Source organism: Paramormyrops kingsleyae, chromosome 11, assembly GCF_048594095.1.
Source record: "Paramormyrops kingsleyae isolate MSU_618 chromosome 11, PKINGS_0.4, whole genome shotgun sequence".
Lineage (NCBI taxonomy): Eukaryota > Metazoa > Chordata > Actinopteri > Osteoglossiformes > Mormyridae > Paramormyrops > Paramormyrops kingsleyae.
The window spans coordinates 9,369,317-9,391,795 of NC_132807.1; the positions used below are offsets into that span (position 1 = coordinate 9,369,317).

The 22,479-nt window shown below is 53.2% G+C and overlaps 1 protein-coding gene across 2 annotated transcripts in view; it reads left to right on the forward strand.

Annotated features, from left to right (window-relative positions):
* Window positions 1–22,479, forward strand: part of map2k5 (mitogen-activated protein kinase kinase 5) — a 76,368-nt gene that overhangs the window by 50,467 nt on the left and 3,422 nt on the right. The window contains exons 18-21 of one of the 2 annotated variants that reach the window (XM_023815148.2): window positions 495–521; window positions 839–871; window positions 9,298–9,359; window positions 10,929–10,974. In XM_023815148.2, coding sequence (XP_023670916.1) covers window positions 495–521; window positions 839–871; window positions 9,298–9,359; window positions 10,929–10,974 — 168 coding nt within the window. The remainder of the gene's footprint in view (window positions 1–494; window positions 522–838; window positions 872–9,297; window positions 9,360–10,928; window positions 10,975–22,479) is intronic. The other variant, XM_072717992.1, reaches the window with a different exon arrangement.

Genomic DNA, 22,479 nt, shown 5'->3' on the forward strand with positions numbered 1-22,479 from the left:
CATTAATAAATGATAATGTAATAATATAATGATAAATACTGTGTAATCATACAGATGATCCCAGTTTACAGTTTTATAATACAGAGGCCTCCAGATAAATTAAGATTCCATTTCTAAAATCCAATTAAGTCCATTAACATCTAGGTCTGGGCTGAAATGGTATGAAAATATTTGGATATTTTTTTTGAGTCTAACTGAGGCTGTGAACCCCACACACCAAATGAGCTTTATAGGGTGTTTTTATTCAATGTGGAGGATAGTAAAAAATAAAAAGAAATTAGCATTCTGTGAGCTTCACCCCTTTAAAAATGAGAACCAGGCTATTAACATTTGTGTATTTTCATTATGTAAATGGTGTTAACACATGCCCACAAACAGCCACCAGCGATGCAGTCATTTTCTCTCAGTGATCATAATGTGTCCAAGTGCGCCGTTTTGATTATGACGTGCTAATTACATTTTTGCTTCCCTTTTTTTTTCCTCCTGTTTTTCAGATTCAGAAAAACCAGGGATCTTTAATGGTAAGGGGGGGGTATCATCCACAGCGTTCCTCAAGGCTGCATCTTACCCACGCTTCGATGCTTCCCTTTAAACTTCGTAAATTGCATTTCACGTTGAAAAAATAAAAATAAAAATACACAAGCCCTTAACTGCCAGTTTCAGATCCGGCTCCATTAGAAATAATAGAACATTCCAGCTGAAAATGTTTCTCTAAGAGTTTGATACTTTTGATTAATCGGACTACATTTTATTACATTAATGATTTTCCTTGCCAATCTACTGTAAAGATATTGCATGTAGGCTAATACGCTTCCCCTTCCTCTCTCCCCCGTTCAAGCCTCTGCAGTTATTGCAGTGCATTGTTGATGAGGTGAGTCGGCTTCTTATGTGCTTTCGCTCCTAAAGTCATTGTTAATGGAGTGGAAAGCTTATATTTTGTTTCCTAATGAAGCACGGCGCTCGCAGGCAGCTCTCCTCAGGCTCACAATCCGCCTCATGCCACAACTGCCCTGGGCCATGCGCTCGCCGAGAGCCAGGCCTTGCCGAGCGAGGAGAGTGTGTGTGTGTGTGTGTGTGTGTCTCCGTGCACGTGTCTGTGTGTGTGTGTGTGTCTCCATCTCTGCGTGTGTGTGTGCATGTGTGTATGTCTCTGTGCTTGTGTGTGTGTCTCCGTGTACGTGTGTGTGTGTCTCCGTGCATCTGTGTGTGTATCTGTGCATGTGTCTGTGTGTGTGTGTGTGTGTGTGTGTCCATACACACGTGCGTATGTGTCTGTGTGTCTCCATGTGCGCTTGCGTGTATGTGTGTGTCCGTGTGCTGATTCACGTGCATGTACATGTAAGAGAAGGGGTACCAATGGGTGGGGGTGTTGGCGGGGGGGGGGGGGGGGGGGGGTGCTGGGGCTCATTAAAGGTCTTTGAGGGACATCTTATCATCATAAACATCAACTCATCTGAGCCAAAGATTCTTTCCTATTGTCCAATTATGAAAAAGCCAATATTGTGATTTCATTCTGGGGGGGGGGGGGGGGGGGTCATGTAGAGGATGGCAGGCAGCGACTGTGGTCTGTCCCTCCAAGACGCAGTGCACCAGGACCTGTCTCTACTCTCATTAAGTGACATACCTGCCCCCCTTGTCTCTCGTCTTTCAAGTCAAGCATCAAGCCCCCCCGATCCCCCCGTCAGGTCAGGAGTAATGTAGTGTGACGAAGCTGCAGAGGACTTGGTTGGGGTGGGGGTGGGGGTGCTGGGTACACGGTGTCTGTTGAATTAACCTTGATCTTGGGGATTCACAGCAATTTACTCCCCTCCTTCATACTTTCCTGACCCTGTGCCCCCCCCCACCCCCCCCCCAACATGGGCTGGGGTCGCGGATAGTCGCGCGTCACCCCCGCACAGTCCCGGCTGTGTCACACGCTCCCTGAGAGCTGCGCCGCACCCTCTCTTCGCTGTGCGTTTGCCCGGGCAGAATGGCGGCTTCCACTTCCATATTAATTACAAATTAGATGCTGACACACTTGGAATCCGATATCAGCTTTTAATAACTTCAGCTGTTGGTGCCCCCCCCCCCCCCGAAAATCTCATTGGCACGGCACAAAAATAGCTTTAGCTCCTTGTCCCCGTGATGCTCTGTATGGCCGCTGCGGCCCTTAGAATCAGCGGCCGCTTTACTGTAAAGAGACGTCTGACTTATTTCAAGTTATTCTGGGCTCGGAACAAGGTCATTGTTAAAACAAAGTGTCTCCACCACTATCTAGGTCACCTCACATATTAGTACTTTGTCCCAAACTTCCTCTTGCTGCTTATAATTAAATGCACTCAATTATCTGCAATTTAATGGAATTTTAGGAACAGTTTTTTATTTAAGAGGTAATGAATAATAATATAATTGCATATGTAACTGTGCAATCCTCTGTAACTGCAGCTATATGTAATTACTAAGTCAGCCAATCTGACCTGCTACGGTATCTGTTTTTTCTGTATCTTACGAGCCTTGCATTATGGGAGGGCGTATTGCCCGTGTTGCACGCTCCGGGTATATCGATGTGCGCTAAGGGTGTGCTGCGCTTTAATTGCCGTCTTTCTGTAAAGGCCACTCTGCCCACTTGGTTGTGAAGGTTTGACGCGTGAGCTGCTCCTGAAAGACCTAACCCAGGTAAAGGTGGCCATGATTTTTCAATGTGGGAATAGCGCCCAGAACTTTTTTCTGTTGTCATCCAGTTGAAAAAGAAAATGTAGGATTTTAGTAATAATGAACCAGCAGAAAATGGGTACGTCGATATTTACCGCAAGTGCTCAAGAAACAGGTACAAAGTGAAATGGAGGAGGACAATAGCTCTACACTGGGTTGAAAAATAATTTTAGGGAACATAAAGATTTGTGAAGTGATGTTTTTAACCTAAATTAGTCCACAGGGCGTTTACAGCACCTGACATCAAGAGTGAACTTCTTTTGTGCACAATTGTGTGTTTTTTTTTTTTTTTATGGCATTTGTGTGCGTGTGTGTGTGTGTTTGCATGCTCACATGTGCCTGTGTGTGAGTGTGCGTGTGTGTTCACATGCTCACATGTGACTGTGTGTGAGTGCGTGTGTGTTCACATGCTCACATGTCCCTGTGTGTGTGTGTGTGTGTTTGCATGCTCACATGTGCCTGTGTGTGAATGTGTGTGTGTTCACATGCTCACATGTCCCTGTGTGTGTGTGTGTGTGTGTGTTCACATGCTCACATGTCCCTGTGTGTGTGTGTGTGTGTGTTTGCATGCTCACATGTGCCTGTGTGTGAATGTGTGTGTGTTTGCATGCTCACATGTGCCTGTGTGTGAGTGTGCGTGTGTGTTCACATGCTCACATGTGACTGTGTGTGAATGCGTGTGTGTTCACATGCTCACATGTCCCTGTGTGTGTGTGTGTGTGTTTGCATGCTCACATGTGCCTGTGTGTGAATGTGTGTGTGTTCACATGCTCACATGTCCCTGTGTGTGTGTGTGTGTGTGTGTTCACATGCTCACATGTCCCTGTGTGTGTGTGTGTGTGTGTTTGCATGCTCACATGTGCCTGTGTGTGAATGTGTGTGTGTTCACATGCTCACATGTCCCTGTGTGTGTGTGTGTGTGTTTGCATGCTCACATGTGCCTGTGTGTGAATGTGTGTGTGTTCACATGCTCACATGTCCCTGTGTGTGTGTGTGTGTGTGTGTTCACATGCTCACATGTCCCTGTGTGTGTGTGTGTGTGTGTTTGCATGCTCACATGTGCCTGTGTGTGAATGTGTGTGTGTTTGCATGCTCACATGTGCCTGTGTGTGAGTGTGCGTGTGTGTTCACATGCTCACATGTGACTGTGTGTGAATGCGTGTGTGTTCACATGCTCACATGTCCCTGTGTGTGTGTGTGTGTGTTTGCATGCTCACATGTGCCTGTGTGTGAATGTGTGTGTGTTCACATGCTCACATGTCCCTGTGTGTGTGTGTGTGTGTGTGTTCACATGCTCACATGTCCCTGTGTGTGTGTGTGTGTGTGTTTGCATGCTCACATGTGCCTGTGTGTGAATGTGTGTGTGTTCACATGCTCACATGTCCCTGTGTGTGTGTGTGTGTGTTTGCATGCTCACATGTGCCTGTGTGTGAGTGTGCGTGTGTGTTCACATGCTCACATGTCCCTGTGTGTGTGTGTGTGTGTGTGTTCACATGCTCACATGTCCCTGTGTGTGTGTGTGTGTTCACATGCTCACATGTCCCTGTGTGTGTGTGTGTGTGTGTGTTCACATGCTCACATGTCCCTGTGTGTGTGTGTGTGTTTGCATGCTCACATGTACCTGTGTGTGAATGTGTGTGTGTTCACATGCTCACATGTCCCTGTGTGTGTGTGTTCACATGCTCACATGTCCCTGTGTGTGTGTGTGTGTTTGCATGCTCACATGTGCCTGTGTGTGAGTGTGCATGTGTGTTCACATGCTCACATGCCCCTGTGTGTGTGTGTGTGTTTGCATGCTCACATGTGCCTGTGTGTCTCGGAGAGGGGAGGTTTTAGCGCCCAGGCTGGGTCGCTCCCGTTTCTGCCTGAGCTCCTTGCTGACACGTGCTAATAACAAAATGCCGGGAGGGGGAGGGCGGGCAGCGCAGCCACACATTAAACATACTGAACTTGTCCTCTCGCTTATAGATTGTGCGTAATTAATAATTAAACGGTTGCAGTTGTAATGGGTTGACCTCGCTGAACTGTTCATTACTCACCAGCCAGTGGCTTCACTCAAACTATTTTTTCTCTCGCCCTTCGCCGCTTCCCCCCATGGCGAGGGAGCGGCTTGATTGCCACCTACATTCCAGCTGACCAAGGGCTTAATAAGAGCTCGCGCTAAATTAAAACTTTCAGGCAGCTGGGAGAGAATGAAAGCCATTAACTCCCATGGACCCACTTCCAGCAGTAATCCAGTTCAGCCAGATACATTACGGCCAAGACTTAGAGGGAGGGAGAGATACGGGGCATGGTTGGTGGGGAGGGGGGCCCTGAAGTAGCACAGCAAACCCCAAAACTGACACTTATCTTTTAAGATGGTGCAGGAGCCCAAAGTGCTGTTTGATCTGTAGCCTTTTTATCGAAACCAGCACAGAGAATGATCACACTTACAATTACTGCAGTCACCGCATGTTGAATCTAGTAAACGTACCCGGAGCAGTTGCAGGGTGCCCGTCTACGCTGTAGTGCTTGTTGTGATTAGGGACTTGGAATATCAAATTAAAGCAAATTAAATCCAAAGTGCTTAATTATATTCTCTGTTGACTCTTTTTATGGGAGTGAATTTATTTTGTGCATAAAATGAAATTGGGTCTTTTTAAGAGGATCATTAATACTGGTATAGCTGGAGGTGTGCTGAAAGATATAGCAGCAGGATGCGGCACTGCTGTGGGAGTGCATGTATAAATAAGGGTGCACACCTTTGGGGTATCGGCGGGCGCAGGAGAGTGAGCGGGTGAGGGAGCTGGCGGGCGAGCGGGAGAATAAACGGGGAGATGTACGTGTAGGGCGTTGGCGGCGAGCGGGAGAATAAACGGGGAGATGTACGTGTAGGGCGTTGGCGGGCGAGCGGGAGAATAAACGGGGAGATGTACTCGTGGGGCGTTGGCGGGCGAGCGGGAGAATAAACGGGGAGATGTACTCGTGGGGCGTTGGCGGGCGAGCGGGAGAATAAACGGGGAGATGTACTCGTGGGGCGTTGGCGGGCGAGCGGGAGAATAAACGGGGAGATGTACTCGTGGGGCGTTGGCGGGCGAGCGGGAGAATAAACGGGGAGATGTACTCGTGGGGCGTTGGCGGGCGAGCGGGAGAATAAATGGGGAGATGTACTCGTGGGGGCGTTGGCGGGCGAGGGGGAGAATAGACGGGGAGATGTACGCATGGGGCGTTGGCGAGCGAGCGGGAAAATAGCCGGGGAGATGTGCGTGTGGGGCGTTGGCGGGCGAGCGGGAGAATAAACGGGGAGATGTACTTGTGGGGTGTTGGCGGGCGAGCGGGAGAATAAACGGGGAGATGTACTCGTGGGGCGTTGGCGGGCGAGCGGGAGAATAAACGGGGAGATGTACGCATGGGGCGTTGGTGGGCGAGCGGGAGAATAAATGGAGAGATGTACGCGTGGGGGCGTTGGCGGGTGAGGGGGAAAATAACCGGGGAAATGTACGCGTGGGGCGTTGGGCGAACGGGACAATACACGGGGAGATGTGCGTGTGGGGCGTTGGCGGGCGAGTGGGAGAATAAACGGGGAGATACATGATTGTCGATTTGCAGTGTCTAGACAGCTGTGCTCCTCCGCCCCACCCTTGTTAGTGAAAAGCAAATGATTTACTAATAAGAGTTGGGTTAAAAAAAATTGTGTGTAATTACGGATCTTTTTCCTTTTTTCCCTTCTCTGATAATTGGTACCACACGATTATGTGTACAGTCAGTCCTCGCTCGGACGGCTGAGGCTGGGAGGTGCGGGCCGTTCCTGTTTGCCGGCAGCCCGCGCCTCTGCCTCTGCTGCTGTCCCCTCACTTCTGACAAATGAAAGCGGCGCCCGCTCCCGCCGTAATGAATGCGCGCGTGCCTGTGACAGAGCTGCGCGGCGGGGTAATTGTTTGGCTCCCTCTAAACGTCACGGCACGCTGAGTCCCAGGGCCCGCGGCAGTGGGGGGCGCTGTGCGGGATGATGTATTGCTCATCCAAGCGGCTGCAGCACTCTGGAGCACGGCGGGATTAAAATAAGTCATTCCTTTGTTAATTTAAATAGGTGCATGTATCACACTTTGAGAGGTAGCCTGAGCTGAATGTCAGAGGAAAGCCGCCTAAAGGTGTTTTTAATAGCAAACGAGATTGAGCGCCGGCTCCGATTCCGTCTTCTGTTTTGCCATTTTTTTTCCTCCTTCCTCATCCTCCAGCTTCCGGTGCCTGCCGTAACTTTAATGAGCAGGCCGTTAAAACCGTATTATACTTTAATGTCATTACATCACACCCCGTTAAGATACGGAATGCCAGAATGATTGCAGCAGCCTGCCCCTTTCTCTGCGCGGTGCCGTCAGGACCGTCCTCACTTTGCCTGTCAGAATGCAGGACCGCAGTGCTTGCAGGTCCTTCACTGGCCCTGACAGAGGAGCGAGGGCTGGGGGGGTCGCTTCTATCCCCTTCACTTGACGTGCTGTTTAATTGGAGCCCCGCCCCCATATCCGTGTCGAACGCGCATCTCCGATTCAGCTGCGATTAGTTTTGGTTCCTCCTCCCAGTGTTGCTCTGGGAGGGGAGGTTTCAAGGGACTCTCCCTGCCACAGCTGTTGTACACGACATGGCTCATGGATCCTGAATGGCAAACACTGGCTGGGCCTGGCCAGCCCCCCCCCCACCCCCCCGGCTCTCACTGAGGCTGGGCCATCAGGCCGGCCGCTTGGAAACAGCTTGTGTGAAACACCGACTCTCAGGACACCTGACTTTTCTTATAAAAAACAAAGACGGACATCTTTGGCACTCACCTATGCGGTTATGAGACTGGGAGGTGTTCATACATCATGACGGTTTAGGATGTTCATTGCTGCTGTTACAGTCAGTTTTATTAAACATCTTAGAGAAGAGGAGGCTTAAACTGAAAGAGGATCACAAGTGAAAGTTTTGTAAGTTATGTGTGGGTGGGAGGCGTTTTGCTGTACACATACCGGTGGTAGTCGCCGTTAACCTGGACAGCGCGGGATCTTAGTGTCGGCCCCTGTGCTCTCAGAGCTTGCTGGGAGTGCGTATTAACAGGATCCTCCGAGACGGCGCTCTCCTCCACCTGCTCTCTGTCCCCCTGGGTCAGTAACCTCCTTCACAGACTGCTGCTTCTCTGTCTCTCCCTAGATATTTCTTCTGTTCTCTTTCCATCCCATGATGTCTCTCTGAATGTCCCCCTCTTTGGATGCCTCTTCCACACTCTCTCTCTGTCCTCCTCCCAGTCGCTTAATACCTGTCTTCCATGTGCTTTCTTCTCTCTCTCCGTCTCTCTCCTTCCCTCTCCCACCCTGTCCCCTTCTCTCTCTCCATCTCTCTCCTTCCCTCTCCCACCCTGTCCCCTTCTCTCTCTCCGTCTCTCTCCTTCCCTCTCCCACCCTGTCCCCTTCTCTCTCTCCTTCCCTCTCCCACCCTGTCCCCTTCTCTCTCTCCATCTCTCTCCTTCCCTCTCCCACCCTGTCCCCTTCTCTCTCTCCATCTCTCTCCTTCCCTCTCCCACCCTGTCCCCTTCTCTCTCTCCATCTCTCTCCTACCGTATCCCACCCTGTCCCCTTCTCTCTCTCTCCACCTTTCTCTCTCTACCTTTCTCCTGCTCTGTCCCTTTCTCTCTCTCCATCTCTCTCCTGTCTTCTCCCACCCTGTCGCCTTCTCTCTCTCCATCTCTCTCCTTCCCTCTCCCACCCTATCCCCTTCTCTCTCTCCATCTCTCTCCTTCCCTCTCCTACCCTGTCCCCTTCTCTCTCTCCATCTCTCTCCTACCGTATCCCACCCTGTCCCTTTCTCTCTCTCCACCTTTCTCTCTCTACCTTTCTCCTGCTCTGTCCCTTTCTCTCTCTCCATCTCTCTCCTGTCTTCTCCCACCCTGTCGCCTTCTCTCTCTCCATCTCTCTCCTGCCCCGTCCCCGGTCATCTCCGCTGCCCTCGATTCCCACACCCGCGTCTCCGGTTTCAGCCGCTCATGTACACACGGCTGTCCAGCAGAGTCCTGCCTTTATGATCAGTCTCCTGAGTCATTTTCGTAAAAGGCGCCGTTCAGTTCCTGATGTCTCCTCTGGATTTTTAGGATAATTTACATAAATGCCTCTCTAATTGTTCTGAACTAAGAATAGGGGGTTCAGGTGTTGCCAAAAATGAGAAAAGCTGGGAACATTGTTGGCAAAGGAGATGGTACAATGCTGTCTCATTATCGAAAGCCCCAGTCCAAGGCCAGATACTTCCTATCACCATTTTAAGATTCACACGGCAGCATTGGTTGTTTTTATATACCTAATATAAACCTGCCCAGTTTTAGCAATGATTTCATCAGTAATTACATGTTTGTCAAATGCAAATACCCGACTATATGATGTGCTGTTTATGTTTGTTCATGCTCATAAATACTAAGAAGAATAATGTATAAGCAAAGTATGGATTCTGGTCGTTCATGTTCAGTTTTAACACCTGGATAATGCTGAGGGTTTCCACACTGTTACCCTCATAAACTGTCTTTCCAGCATGATGCCAAACTCCGTATTTCTCTAACTCGTCCTTCTTTGTTCTGTCTCCCCCTCCCTCGCTTTCTTCCTCCCCCAGGACCCCCCTGTCCTTCCTGTGGGCCAGTTCAGTGAGACGTTTGTTCACTTCATCACACAGTGGTGAGATGGCTTCTGCGGCTGCCGCCCCATGCTATCGACAGCCCCGGTGCCCACTATCGTGTTCTCCTGCTTTCTGGTCCGGCTCCTGTGGTCGTGTGTCAGATGCTTTATTTGCACTCTTAGAGTTAAACCCACCTATCAGATTATCCAAGGCCTAGTAATGACTGTGCGTGTATTTTGTGTCCCTACGGTCGCCTGTGTAGGAGTTACAGCAGGAAAACTGACAGTACAAATTAAAAGGTTGATGCGTCATTCAGCCATATTTTCAGAGATTTCTCATAAATTGTTGTCCACTCTGAGGTATAATCTGAAGCGCCTTCCTAACAAGGACACAGGACATTAGCCTGCTGGGACCTTTTCCGCAATAATTTGACTCTGATTTGTGTCTGTGCAGCGGAGAGCTACAAAGAAGTAAAAATATTTACTCTCCTTTTCTGCCCGGTCTGTTGGCCTCTGCTTGGGTACACATGCTGCATGCCACAGCCCTCACCACCCACCAGCTGCCAAATTTGGGTCCTTTCCCTCCCGGGGTCTCCCTTCCAGAACCTCCAGGGGACCCTGGGAGCCTCCAGATGTGTTTGTGGGGTGGGGGGCCAGCTGCACCAGCCAGCTGCTGTTTACTCTCCCTCAGCCTTATTTACACAAACAGGTCACCTGGCGCAGGAGAGAGGCTGGGCTCGTTCCGGCAAGGAGAGCCCCGCCGCTGCCCCGCCCACCACCCGGCTATTTTTAGCCAAATGGCGAGCGCGCATAATTCATCACGCCACAAACCGGTTACCTCCAAATGTTTCCTTCTCCCTCTAATCCTTCACCTCCCTTATCTAGGTCAAAATGACAAATCTGCACATGCTTAGGTGATCTAGGCCAAGCGAAGCCCAATAACAGCCAATTAGTCATTAACTAAATGCCACGCTGATTAAAAAGACCATCATGTGGTGATATTAAAATTATCCGTTTTATAAAATATGCTGTGTGCTCTGTTGCCATAATAGTGCCACAATACAACAAACTGCACGACAGGCTATAAAACAAACGAAACAACCATGCACAGTAGAAACTCAACAAGACCGCAACAAAACAAACTATACATGAGACTACAGAACCAACAGAAGGTACAAGCCATACAACAAAGCAAGGTATATAACAGACAACAGTCCCAAAGGTCATACAACAAACCAGCAAGCCAAATGTAAACGAAGGCAAAAGCTAGTCAGAGGCAGAACTCCTGCACCAGCATGCAGAAATCATGCCTCAAAACACACCAGCCTTACACTACAGCCAGGCAGAGTCATGTTGTTCGCAGTCTGCATGTTTTTGAATCTGAATGTTCAGCAATGTTTGCTGTAGTGATTGTAATACAGTGAGTATGGGGCTTCCGGAAAATGTCTGAGTCTGTATGCAGGTAGTGTTCAGGTAACTAGACACTCCCTGTGTTATGAGTTAAATTAATACTCCCTTTATTATTTTGGCACCTCAGAAACAGATTACAATGGACATAACATGCATATTAGCACAATGTAAACCCGCTGCGGCTGATGTTGGGCTGAACGCTTCTTCCTTTCCTTGCAGCATGAGAAAGCAGCCCAAAGAGCGACCAGCACCCAACAACCTCATGGTGAGTCACCCGGGCCTCCGCCCAGCCACCGCCCCCCCAGCCTCCGCCCAGCCGCCGCCCCCGGGCCTCCGCCCAGCCGCCGCCCCCCCGGCCTCCGCATAGCCGCCGCCCCCCCGGGCCTCCGCATAGGCACCGCCCCCCCGGCCCTCCGCATAGCCGCCGCCCCCCCGGGCCTCCGCCCAGCCGCCGCCCCCCCGGCCCTCCGCATAGCCGCCGCCCCCCCGGCCCTCCGCATAGCCGCCGCCCCCCCGGCCTCCGCATAGCCGCCGCCCCCCCGGCCCTCCGCATAGCCGCCGCCCCCCCGGGCCTCCGCCCAGCCGCCGCCCCCCCGGCCTCCGCCCAGCCGCCGCCCCCCCGGCCTCCGCATAGCCGCCGCCCCCCCGGCCTCCGCATAGCCGCCGCCCCCCGGCCCTCCGCATAGCCGCCGCCCCCCCGGCCTCCGCATAGCCGCCGCCCCCCCGGCCCTCCGCATAGCCGCCGCCCCCCCGGCCTCCGCATAGCCGCCGCCCCCCCGGCCTCCGCATAGCCGCCGCCCCCGGGCCTCCGCATAGGCGCCGCCCCCCCCGGCCCTCCGCATTGCCGCCGCCCCCCCGGCCTCCGCATAGCCGCCGCCCCCCCGGCCCTCCGCCCAGCCGCCGCCCCCCAGCCTCCGCATAGCCGCCGCCCCCCCAGCCTCCGCATAGCCGCCGCTCCCTCACTCCCTGTTCAAAGGCAGCCTACTTGTGCATCTGGCCCGGGAGCCCTGCCCCGCCATGGCCTCCTGGGGGCACCACTGAGCCAAAGGTCTTCCCTTTATTTATCAGGGATTTGTCAATTTCACAATCAATAAGCTGCTGGAGATCAAGAACAAGGGGGGCTTCCAGAAAAATTTGTAAGTAATAATTACAAAGCATGCTGCTGTCCTAGATGGGACCTCCTCGGCATTTTACTGTCATCAGCGGTATAAAGCCAGCAGTAAAATCAGGGTAGGACACAATGGGGGGGGGGGGGGGGGGTGGTTGATGGATTGGATTCGGGGTAGTTAGGGTGGGTGCTAAGGGTAAAAAGCCGTAATGGCGCAGCAGGCTGGTGTCTGGGAGACCAGGCCGGGCCTGAAACAGCTCTCACACACAGCAGGCTGGTCTGACGTAGCAAGAGAAGGGACAAGGGGCGGCGGATCACAGACAGGTCACTGTGCTGCGGCCATGATGCCGCGGCCATGATGCCGCGATGGAGACCTGCTCCATGTCCAGCTAGCACGTACCGCCCGGCCTAGCGTGCAGGCGTCCGCGGGGGGATCCTCCCCGCCGGCTGAGGAGGAGTGCCTGTGCAGAGCACCTCGCTGAGGGTGGGGGCCTGATATGTCTGTGTGTGTAAGCCGTGGGGGGGGCCCGACACGGCCTTTCCGCACCACTGCACCCCCTGCAGGACTCTTTCCTTTCATCACTCTCCTGTTCCCACATAACTCAGATACTTCAAAACCATAAATAAACACCATATTCCCGAACGAGATCAAATTTATGAGCGGACGGTGCAATGGGGCTTCCCAATGCGAGACACGAGACCTGCATGGCTCTCCACTGTCGGATCCGAGCACGGTCCGGTTCTGTTAAAGCATGAAATACATAAGTAGGTGGCAGAATGGGTTGGTCCGCGGCCCCGCTGGGCGTTCCCTTCCTCCGCCTGCAACCCCATCTCTCAGGGAGAGTCCCACACGAGGCCAAGGTCGACACAATGACGAGAACGTGGGCTCCCCTCGCTGGCCTGACCGTCTCGGCGCAGGGTGGACAGGTTATGTTAATAAAGCGTAATATGCTAATATAATACAGGGGTTAAATACTGTCACAACAACTCCTCAAATAAGATAAAATTTCCAGTCCCTGGAGCTCACCTACACACACTCTGATTTAAATCAGGCCTTACATATATCAGAGGCAGTGGGGGGGGGTGTCTGATATTACCCCACCCCGTAGTCTAAGTGCGAGCTGATCCTGCCTCCTGGGGAGGCGGGGGGGTGGTGTCGCACCTCTCTTGTTGCCCACATTTGGGCGATTTTCCCCCGCAGCCGCGGCCTTCCCCGCTAGCCGTGATGAGCAGGAGATGAGGTCATGGCCACGCGGCCAGCGAATGGTGTGCCCACGAGAGTGTCTGATTGTCTCATCTGAGAGGGCCCGCCCTCCCCACCCCCCCCACCCGCCCCACCCCCCCCGCCCGCCCCCTCCCATTCTATCTGTATGTAAATGCAGAGTCCACAGCTGGAATCGCACAAAGAAGCGTGATTTACTAATAGTTATTATCTCTACCGCTTGTTCCCCCAGTAGAGCCTGCAAAACAAGCAAATTGTGTCTTTATGATAATGTCTCTTCCTTTCGGAGGCCCGGCAGAAACATTTATTATTATTACTATTATTCCATTATTATTATTACTAACGGTATTATCAGTGGGCCGTTAGCGCTGCTGTCGAACGTCTTGAGGAATAGACATGGCCTCCAGAATAGAAGCGTTTTTTTTTTGGTTGTTGTTCAGGGGACGTGCCGGGAATGCTGGGAGGGTAGGGACCTGGCAGAGGGGGGCATGCGCGTCCGGGCGGGGGGGGACATCGCGGAGCTGCATCTCAGGCACATTTCGGGCGCCGTGTCCCTGTGATGCATAACCATTAACGGCGAGTTAGTCTCCAGTAAAGTATCAGCTCAGGACTAACTGAGCTTGGCCACAGTGATGTGTCTCGGGGGGGGTGTGGATAATGATGCTCGCACCCCCACTCCACTCCCTTCTGATTGACAGCATATGCATCACCGTGCCTCTGTCTAAGCAAAGTGACAGTCCCCCTGTTTTCTGGTGACATCATTGGTTTGGTGTTTGACCCCTGTGCTGCCCCCCCGCTTCCCATCGCTCCAGGACCCTGTGAACACAGCACCTGAAAAAGCAACTCCGGCTCTCTGTCAAGCCCCCCCTCTTTTTCTGTCCACGCTTCCTGTCTTCTCCGTCCTCCCCTGGCGTGTCACTGTTCCGCGCCGTGTCGACCGGGTGCCCCAAGCCAGCGCCTGCTGAATTTTCCGGTAGCCGTGATGCACTTCACAGTACGGCCGGCCGGCTCCTGTAGAGTGAGCTCTTCCTTTCTAATGCCGGAATGACGGTAAGAGATCCTGTCCTGCTGCCTGTTGGGCGTTGCAGACAAAGGCCACTCCCCCAGCCACCCCCGTTTTGTGTCGCTGGGGTACGATTCTGCCATGATTGACACCCCTTGTCCTGTGCAGTGAGCCCCCCCCCCCCCCCATGGCCCCCAGGGTCCCCCTCATTGTCGTGCGTCCTTTTAGCACCTTTGTCCCAAGCTGTCCCCACAGACCGCTTGGGCCCAGATGTGGCAGGCGAGGCCCATCCCGGTGTGACAAAGGGACTGTGCCCCCCCACCCCCCCCCCATGTGGAGGTACTGCGAGTCTCCAGGCCTGCCATGTATTCTGCCCCCCCCCCCCCCCCCCACACACACACACACACACACACACACAAGCACACTCCCATCCGTGGCCCCCATAATGGGAACTGGCGAGGAATGGGGTGTAGAGGGGTGGGGGGAGGAGGGGGGGGTCCAGCCCTGGGGGCACACCCTCAAAGAGACAAACAACTCCAATTAGGGCAAATCTGTCATGCCGTTGTGTCAGACACCAACACTTCTATTTTTTATCTTCATTTCTTTTCTCGAGGGCCTTCAGGAGTGAATCCGTTCCCTCTTCCTCAGCACTAACCCTGTTAGCAGTTTACAGCCTCTCTTCCCTCATCATCTTAAACAGATGAATCTCTGCAGGGATCATTCAACACCACAGTCTCACAGTCGCCCCCTAATGCCCGGGCTGGCTCACTGCTGCAAGACGCCTGGCTTAGCCGGGGTGGGGGGGGTGGGGGGGGTGGGGGGGGGGGGGGGTGATGTCTGGGTCCTGGTTTCCCATGTCCTTGTTCGGTGGTGGCTGGGCCTGTAAGTCGTTCAGTGAGAAATCAGCACTTGTGACTCCGCCCCGTCAGTCCCAGCCCCTCCCCTTTTTCTCGCGCAGTCGTCCCTGTATCCAGTGGGAGCAGATCATTAGCATGCAAATCGGCAGAAGCCCTAGTCATCGCTCTGACTCTTTGCTTTCCTTTTTTTATGATTTCTTGCCTTCCCCAATGTCGGGGTCTTACTCTCTCCCTTCACTCTCACACACCCTGGAACTGCTTAAACATTCCTGCCTCTGCTTACACACACACACACTCAGCTGCATCTTTCCAACACCATCTAATGAGGTGATGGCCAGCCACTTGTTATAATTGCTTTAGACTCCTTTTAATTTTCAAGCTTATTAATCATATGTTGAGTTATTTAAAATTGCATAAATTAATCTTAGATTAAAAAGCCTATCAAAGCCTCAAAACAATTAAAGAGTAAAAGGTAAAATTTCCCCTGGGCTGTCAGTTTTATTTTAATAGAGTATTCAGGTGATTATCATACTTTGATTCCTCTCTGTGATTAATGCAGCCACACTTTTAAATGAGTTTTCCATCCCGTTCTTGTGCAGAAAGGTAAACGTGATCTAGATAATGACCTAACTGAGAGGTATTTATTTTATTTCCCCTCTTAATAACTCTCTCCACCCATGCCTGATTTCCAGAGCACCTCGTTTAATTAATGACTGGCTTCTCGGTCCGCGGACGCGGTGCCTTGTGCGGCCTGGGGTCGCACCACACATTCTGGGGTGCCCCGCCAACGGAGCCCCGTCCCACCGGCTCGCGCAGATTAATCCGTGGGCGTGCAGCGCCGCATCCCGTGGCCCAGAGGGCGCGATCGGGAGGGCGCCGGGTGTACGTGGGCTCAGCGCGACTCCTGGCTTTGTACGCGCGAGGTCAGATCCTTCAGCAGAAGGTGCAGCAACAGAAGCGTGCTGCGGGGAGCGTCTGGCAGGCCACGCTCCACCGGAATGCGCCACAAACCGTTATTAATCAAGCGCGTTAAATATAGCCGCCCGTGTGAAAGTGAAGCGGACGCCACCTATCTGTGAGGCATCCTCGCGGCCACAGGGGCCGTGTGCTTCCCGGCTCCTTTTGTTTCCAGACGCTCGTTGAGCTCTGGTGAGTAGTGGGCTGCTTCCCAAATCGCTCCCTCGTTCACTCTACCCTCCGGCTAGAGGGCCCAGCGCACGTGAAAGCATGCAGCGGCCGCTTGGTTCCCGGACAACGTGAGAGGGTACATCTGAGCGCAGCCGGTTCTCCCCGGGACCCGCCACGGTGTTGTCGCTCAGGCCCATTACCCGTGAAAATAGTGCCATTTTCACCAAGGCGCCTTTGTCACCTGAAGCGCTCCGTGCGTGAGCGATCCACCATTTAGCCACGTCTTTGCCAGCTAACCACAAAGCCTTTGGCGCTTGTTATACAAATGGTTAGCTGTTCAGGATAGCAACCATCGGCCTGCTTATTACGTTTAGTGTTACATGCTTAGTCAGCATGTCCTTTATGTTACTGGGTACCTAGCAAATGCTAATTGGTAGCCCGAGTATCTGCGGGTGGCGGCCAGCAAGCTCAGCGCGGTCTGTTCACAAATAAACCATCCCGGGTACTTGAGGCCCTTCTTCCTGACTCACTGATACTCAAATTAAGGGGCCAGTTTAGCCTGCAGTGTTCCAGCAAGCACCCCGAGGGCCAATTTGCAGTGAGCCCGGCTAATAGACCATAGCATTTAAAGGCAATGGCTTGAGTTGATCAAGGAATTTGTCCTAGCCCTTGTGTATATCTGGGGCAAGGGGATGTGGGGGGTGGGAGGGGTCACTGAAGTCATCCCTCAGTTATGCTTGGTTTTCATTAAAGTCCGGAGCGGTAGATAACCTGTTAGGGTTAGCGTGGAGAGCAGGGGTGACTTGGTGTTGGATATTAAAGTCATTCATCTGGCCTTGTGAGTCTCTCTCTCCGCAGAGGCCGCGGGTGATTGATGTGATGGGCACAGTGCGCACACGGCAACGCACCATCCTCTCCTCCCGCACATATGAGAGTAATTAACCTCAGTCTATCAGGGTCTGTCCGGCTGGCCGGTCGGCCCATTAGCAGTGCGGCAGGATTGATGGGGTCCTGCACGACCCTCAGGAGCCATGCCGGACCGGACCGGACCTGCGCTGGAGGAGAGGGGCCGTGTCTTCCGGAAACTCTGTCTATCTTTGTTTTCCGAGGGTGGGCTGTCATGGCTGACCCTCGTTCTCAGACTCCATTAAGCACTGAGGAGTGGCTGTTTGAGCTGCTTACTTACGCAATCCTTTCACTCCCCCCCCCCCCCCCCCCCCCACCCACCCCACCAGCAAAGAAAGTTTGCTGCCCCGGGTATAGTGTGGGTTCTGAGGTTGGACTCGCTCTGCAGCTGCCCCGATTCCGCTCATGTGACCCTTATTAACTCTGCCATATCTGGTATTTGTCTGCATTAATTTTTCATTTGATGTGTACCTGGCCGGTGACAGTCCCCGCGAGGCTGCGGCCATCAGCTGATATTGATCTTGCTTGTATGAGTAAAAAAGAAAAAGACACCGAGCCTGAGGATTTAATTAGACAGACGGCAGGGCGCCTGTTGCGGGGACCAGTGTCTTTATCCCGCTGTGTCTCTTTACTGGAGGTATGAACAGACCTCCAGTGCGGAGGAACACTGGATACTGAACGGGCTTCACCATTTCTTACAAATAAACTCTGGTGTGTAATTAATGTGACTAAATTGTGCTGGATTGTCAAACCCTTGAGTCCTACATAATCTCAAGTGCGACATTTATTTCCATATGTCCGCTCAGAAGTAGTTAGTTAACGTTTCTCTGCTGCTCCGGCAGGTTTCAGACTGTATATGATTGTGGATCTTGGTGAAGCGGCTGAATGAATTTATTTGTAGAACGTAAACCTGGTGAACGTCTTATGCTGTGTGAGTCGTAGGGCATCTTTTGCTCCCAGGATAAAACCCCATGAGATGAGTCTTGCGTTTGTTATTCAGCAGGTAAATGGTGCATCACAGTTATATGTACATGGCTTATTGTTCAGGGTGTAGGTCCGGGTCGCTTCTGTATGCGTCGTTCTGCCTCGGATAATCCGAGCAGAGAAGCGGCCTTGTTAAGCGGAGAAATGAGGGTGCAGATTGACGCCGGACGGCAGCGGTGCCGGCCATCTCCAGCTCGGCCGCCTATTAAGCGTGAGCTGCTCGGTAATGGCTCCGCGAAGAGGCCCTTTATCAAAGAAAGCAGTGGTGACATGTTCATTTAAAAAGCCGCGTTTGTCGTTGTTTATCTAATTCTTGAACTTGACAGGGAAGATTAGTCCATCTGCCACTCAGTGTCAGGCGGCCTCCCGCCCGCTCACCCTGCTCCCCACCCCTGACCCCGCACTGACCCCGTGGGCTTGGGGGAGCTTCTCAAAGCCTGGCAGACACAGCGCTGTCACTAATGAAACCAGCTTCTGCTACACTGGAGCTTCATGCATAAAATGTATTTTCTGCTTCAGACAGCATTCAGCTGTAAAACGTCCCTCATCTTTTTGGGGATATTATTTTCTTGTGTTGAGGTTAAAGGTTATTGGTCAATCCACTCACATCAAATTAAAAAAAAAAAACAAAAAAAAGAAACAAAAGCTGCATAGGAGATGTTGAGCAGCAACTGAGCAGAAGATGACCTGAAACGGTGTCCCTGCCTTTGCTGCATCCCTCCATGTCTAAGGTTGCTTCCGAGCTGAGGCACAAATGCTTTTGGAGAACAGAAGTCTGATAAAATACATCCAGAGTGAGGGGAACCTACACAACGTCAACCTTGTGCTTCAAGGGTCTGTACAGAACCGCACGTGGATATATGGGGAAGTACTATGGTATTTGGGACTGTACCCGACTGTATTGAGCTATTTGTACGGGGCAGTACTGGACTGTACCCGACCGCACTGAGCTATTTGTACGGGGCCGTATTGGACTGTACCCGACCGCACTGGGCTATATGTACGGGGGCGTATTGGACTGTACCCGACCACACTGGGCTATATGTACGGGGGCGTATTGGACTGTACCCGACCGCACTGGGCTATATGTACGGGGGCGTATTGGACTGTACCCGACCGCGCTGGGCTATATGTACAGGGCCGTATTGGACTGTACCCGACCGCGCTGAGCTATATGTACGGGGCCGTATTGGACTGTACCCGACCGCACTGAGCTATATGTACGGGGCCGTATTGGACTGTACCCGACCGCACTGAGCTATATGTACGGGGGCGTATTGGACTGTACCCGACCGCACTGAGCTATATGTACGGGGCCGTATTGGACTGTACCCGACCGCACTGAGCTATATGTACGGGGCCGTATTGGACTGTACCCGACCGCACTGAGCTATATGTACGGGGGCGTATTGGACTGTACCCGACCGCACTGAGCTATATGTACGGGGCCGTATTGGACTGTACCCGACCGCACTGGGCTATATGTACGGGGCCGTATTGGACTGTACCCGACCGCACTGGGCTATATGTACGGGGGCGTATTGGACTGTACCCGACCGCACTGAGCTATATGTACGGGGCCGTATTGGACTGTACCCGACCGCACTGGGCTATATGTACGGGGCCGTATTGGACTGTACCCGACCGCACTGGGCTATATGTACGGGGCCGTATTGGACTGTACCCGACCGCACTGGGCTATATGTACGGGGCCGTATTGGACTGTACCCGACCGCACTGGGCTATATGTACGGGGCCGTATTGGACTGTACCCGACCGCACTGAGCTATATGTACGGGGTCTTATAGGACTGTACCCGACCATGTTGTGCTATTTGTACGGGGCCGTATTGGACTGTACCCGACCGCACTGGGCTATTTGTACAGGGCCGTATTGGACTGTACCCGACCGCACTGAGCTATATGTACGAAGGCGTATTGGACTGTACCCGACCGCACTGAGCTATATGTACGAAGGCGTATTGGACTGTACCCGACCGCACTGAGCTATTTGTACGGGGCCGTATTGGACTGTACCCGACCGCACTGAGCTATATGTACGGGGCCGTATTGGACTGTACCCGACCGCACTGAGCTATATGTACGGGGCCGTATTGGACTGTACCCGACCGCACTGGGCTATATGTACGGGGGCGTATTGGACTGTACCCGACCGCACTGAGCTATATGTACGGGGGCGTATTGGACTGTACCCGACCGCACTGGGCTATATGTACGGGGCCGTATTGGACTGTACCCGACCGCACTGAGCTATATGTACGGGGTCTTATAGGACTGTACCCGACCATGTTGTGCTATTTGTACGGGGCCGTATTGGACTGTACCCGACCGCACTGGGCTATTTGTACGGGGCCGTATTGGACTGTACCCGACCGCACTGGGCTATATGTACGGGGCCGTATTGGACTGTACCCGACCGCACTGAGCTATATGTACGGGGGCGTATTGGACTGTACCCGACCGCACTGAGCTATATGTACGGGGCCGTATTGGACTGTACCCGACCGCACTGGGCTATATGTACGGGGCCGTATTGGACTGTACCCGACCGCACTGGGCTATATGTACGGGGGCGTATTGGACTGTACCCGACCGCACTGAGCTATATGTACGGGGCCGTATTGGACTGTACCCGACCGCACTGGGCTATATGTACGGGGCCGTATTGGACTGTACCCGACCGCACTGGGCTATATGTACGGGGCCGTATTGGACTGTACCCGACCGCACTGGGCTATATGTACGGGGCCGTATTGGACTGTACCCGACCGCACTGGGCTATATGTACGGGGCCGTATTGGACTGTACCCGACCGCACTGAGCTATATGTACGGGGTCTTATAGGACTGTACCCGACCATGTTGTGCTATTTGTACGGGGCCGTATTGGACTGTACCCGACCGCACTGGGCTATTTGTACAGGGCCGTATTGGACTGTACCCGACCGCACTGAGCTATATGTACGAAGGCGTATTGGACTGTACCCGACCGCACTGAGCTATATGTACGAAGGCGTATTGGACTGTACCCGACCGCACTGAGCTATTTGTACGGGGCCGTATTGGACTGTACCCGACCGCACTGAGCTATATGTACGGGGCCGTATTGGACTGTACCCGACCGCACTGAGCTATATGTACGGGGCCGTATTGGACTGTACCCGACCGCACTGGGCTATATGTACGGGGGCGTATTGGACTGTACCCGACCGCACTGAGCTATATGTACGGGGGCGTATTGGACTGTACCCCACCGCACTGGGCTATATGTACGGGGCCGTATTGGACTGTACCCGACCGCACTGAGCTATATGTACGGGGTCTTATAGGACTGTACCCGACCATGTTGTGCTATTTGTACGGGGCCGTATTGGACTGTACCCGACCGCACTGGGCTATTTGTACGGGGCCGTATTGGACTGTACCCGACCGCACTGGGCTATATGTACGGGGGCGTATTGGACTGTACCCGACCGCACTGGGCTATATGTACGGGGCCGTATTGGACTGTACCCGACCGCACTGGGCTATATGTACGGGGGCGTATTGGACTGTACCCGACCGCACTGGGCTATATGTACGGGGCCGTATTGGACTGTACCCGACCGCACTGAGCTATATGTACGGGGTCTTATAGGACTGTACCCGACCATGTTGTGCTATTTGTACGGGGCCGTATTGGACTGTACCTGACCGCACTGGGCTATTTGTACGGGGCAGTATTGGACTGTACCCGACCGCACTGAGCTATTTGTACGGGGCCGTATTGGACTGTACCCGACCGCACTGGGCTATATGTACGGGGGCGTATTGGACTGTACCCGACCGCACTGGGCTATATGTACGGGGGCGTATTGGACTGTACCCGACCGCACTGGGCTATATGTACGGGGGCGTATTGGACTGTACCCGACCGCGCTGGGCTATATGTACGGGGGCGTATTGGACTGTACCCGACCGCGCTGGGCTATATGTACGGGGGCGTATTGGACTGTACCCGACCGCGCTGGGCTATATGTACGGGGGCGTATTGGACTGTACCCGACCGCGCTGGGCTATATGTACGGGGGCGTATTGGACTGTACCCGACCGCGCTGGGCTATATGTACGGGGGCGTATTGGACTGTACCCGACCGCGCTGAGCTATATGTATGGGGCCGTATTGGACTGTACCCGACCGCGCTGGGCTATATGTATGGGGCCGTATTGGACTGTACCCGAGTATGGGTCTCATCTGTGGTGTACCAGGCTTTACAGAGCAGTTTCTCCCACCAGAAATGCCACTGGACTCCCTGGCAGGCAGGACAGGGAGGGCTGATATCGCAGATGAACCCCCCCAGTCACGCAAAGCAGCCCCGGCTGGCCCCCCCACAAATCTATTTGCTTTCCATTTCCTTCTCCATTACCCTGGCGAGCAGAGCATATCAGTAAAGCAACACCCAGGCACAACAGTGTGTCGCACGGCACGCCGGAGCCGTCGTCACCATGGGCACAGTCACCGTGGCCACAGTCGCCACGGGCACAGTCACCACAGTCACCGTGG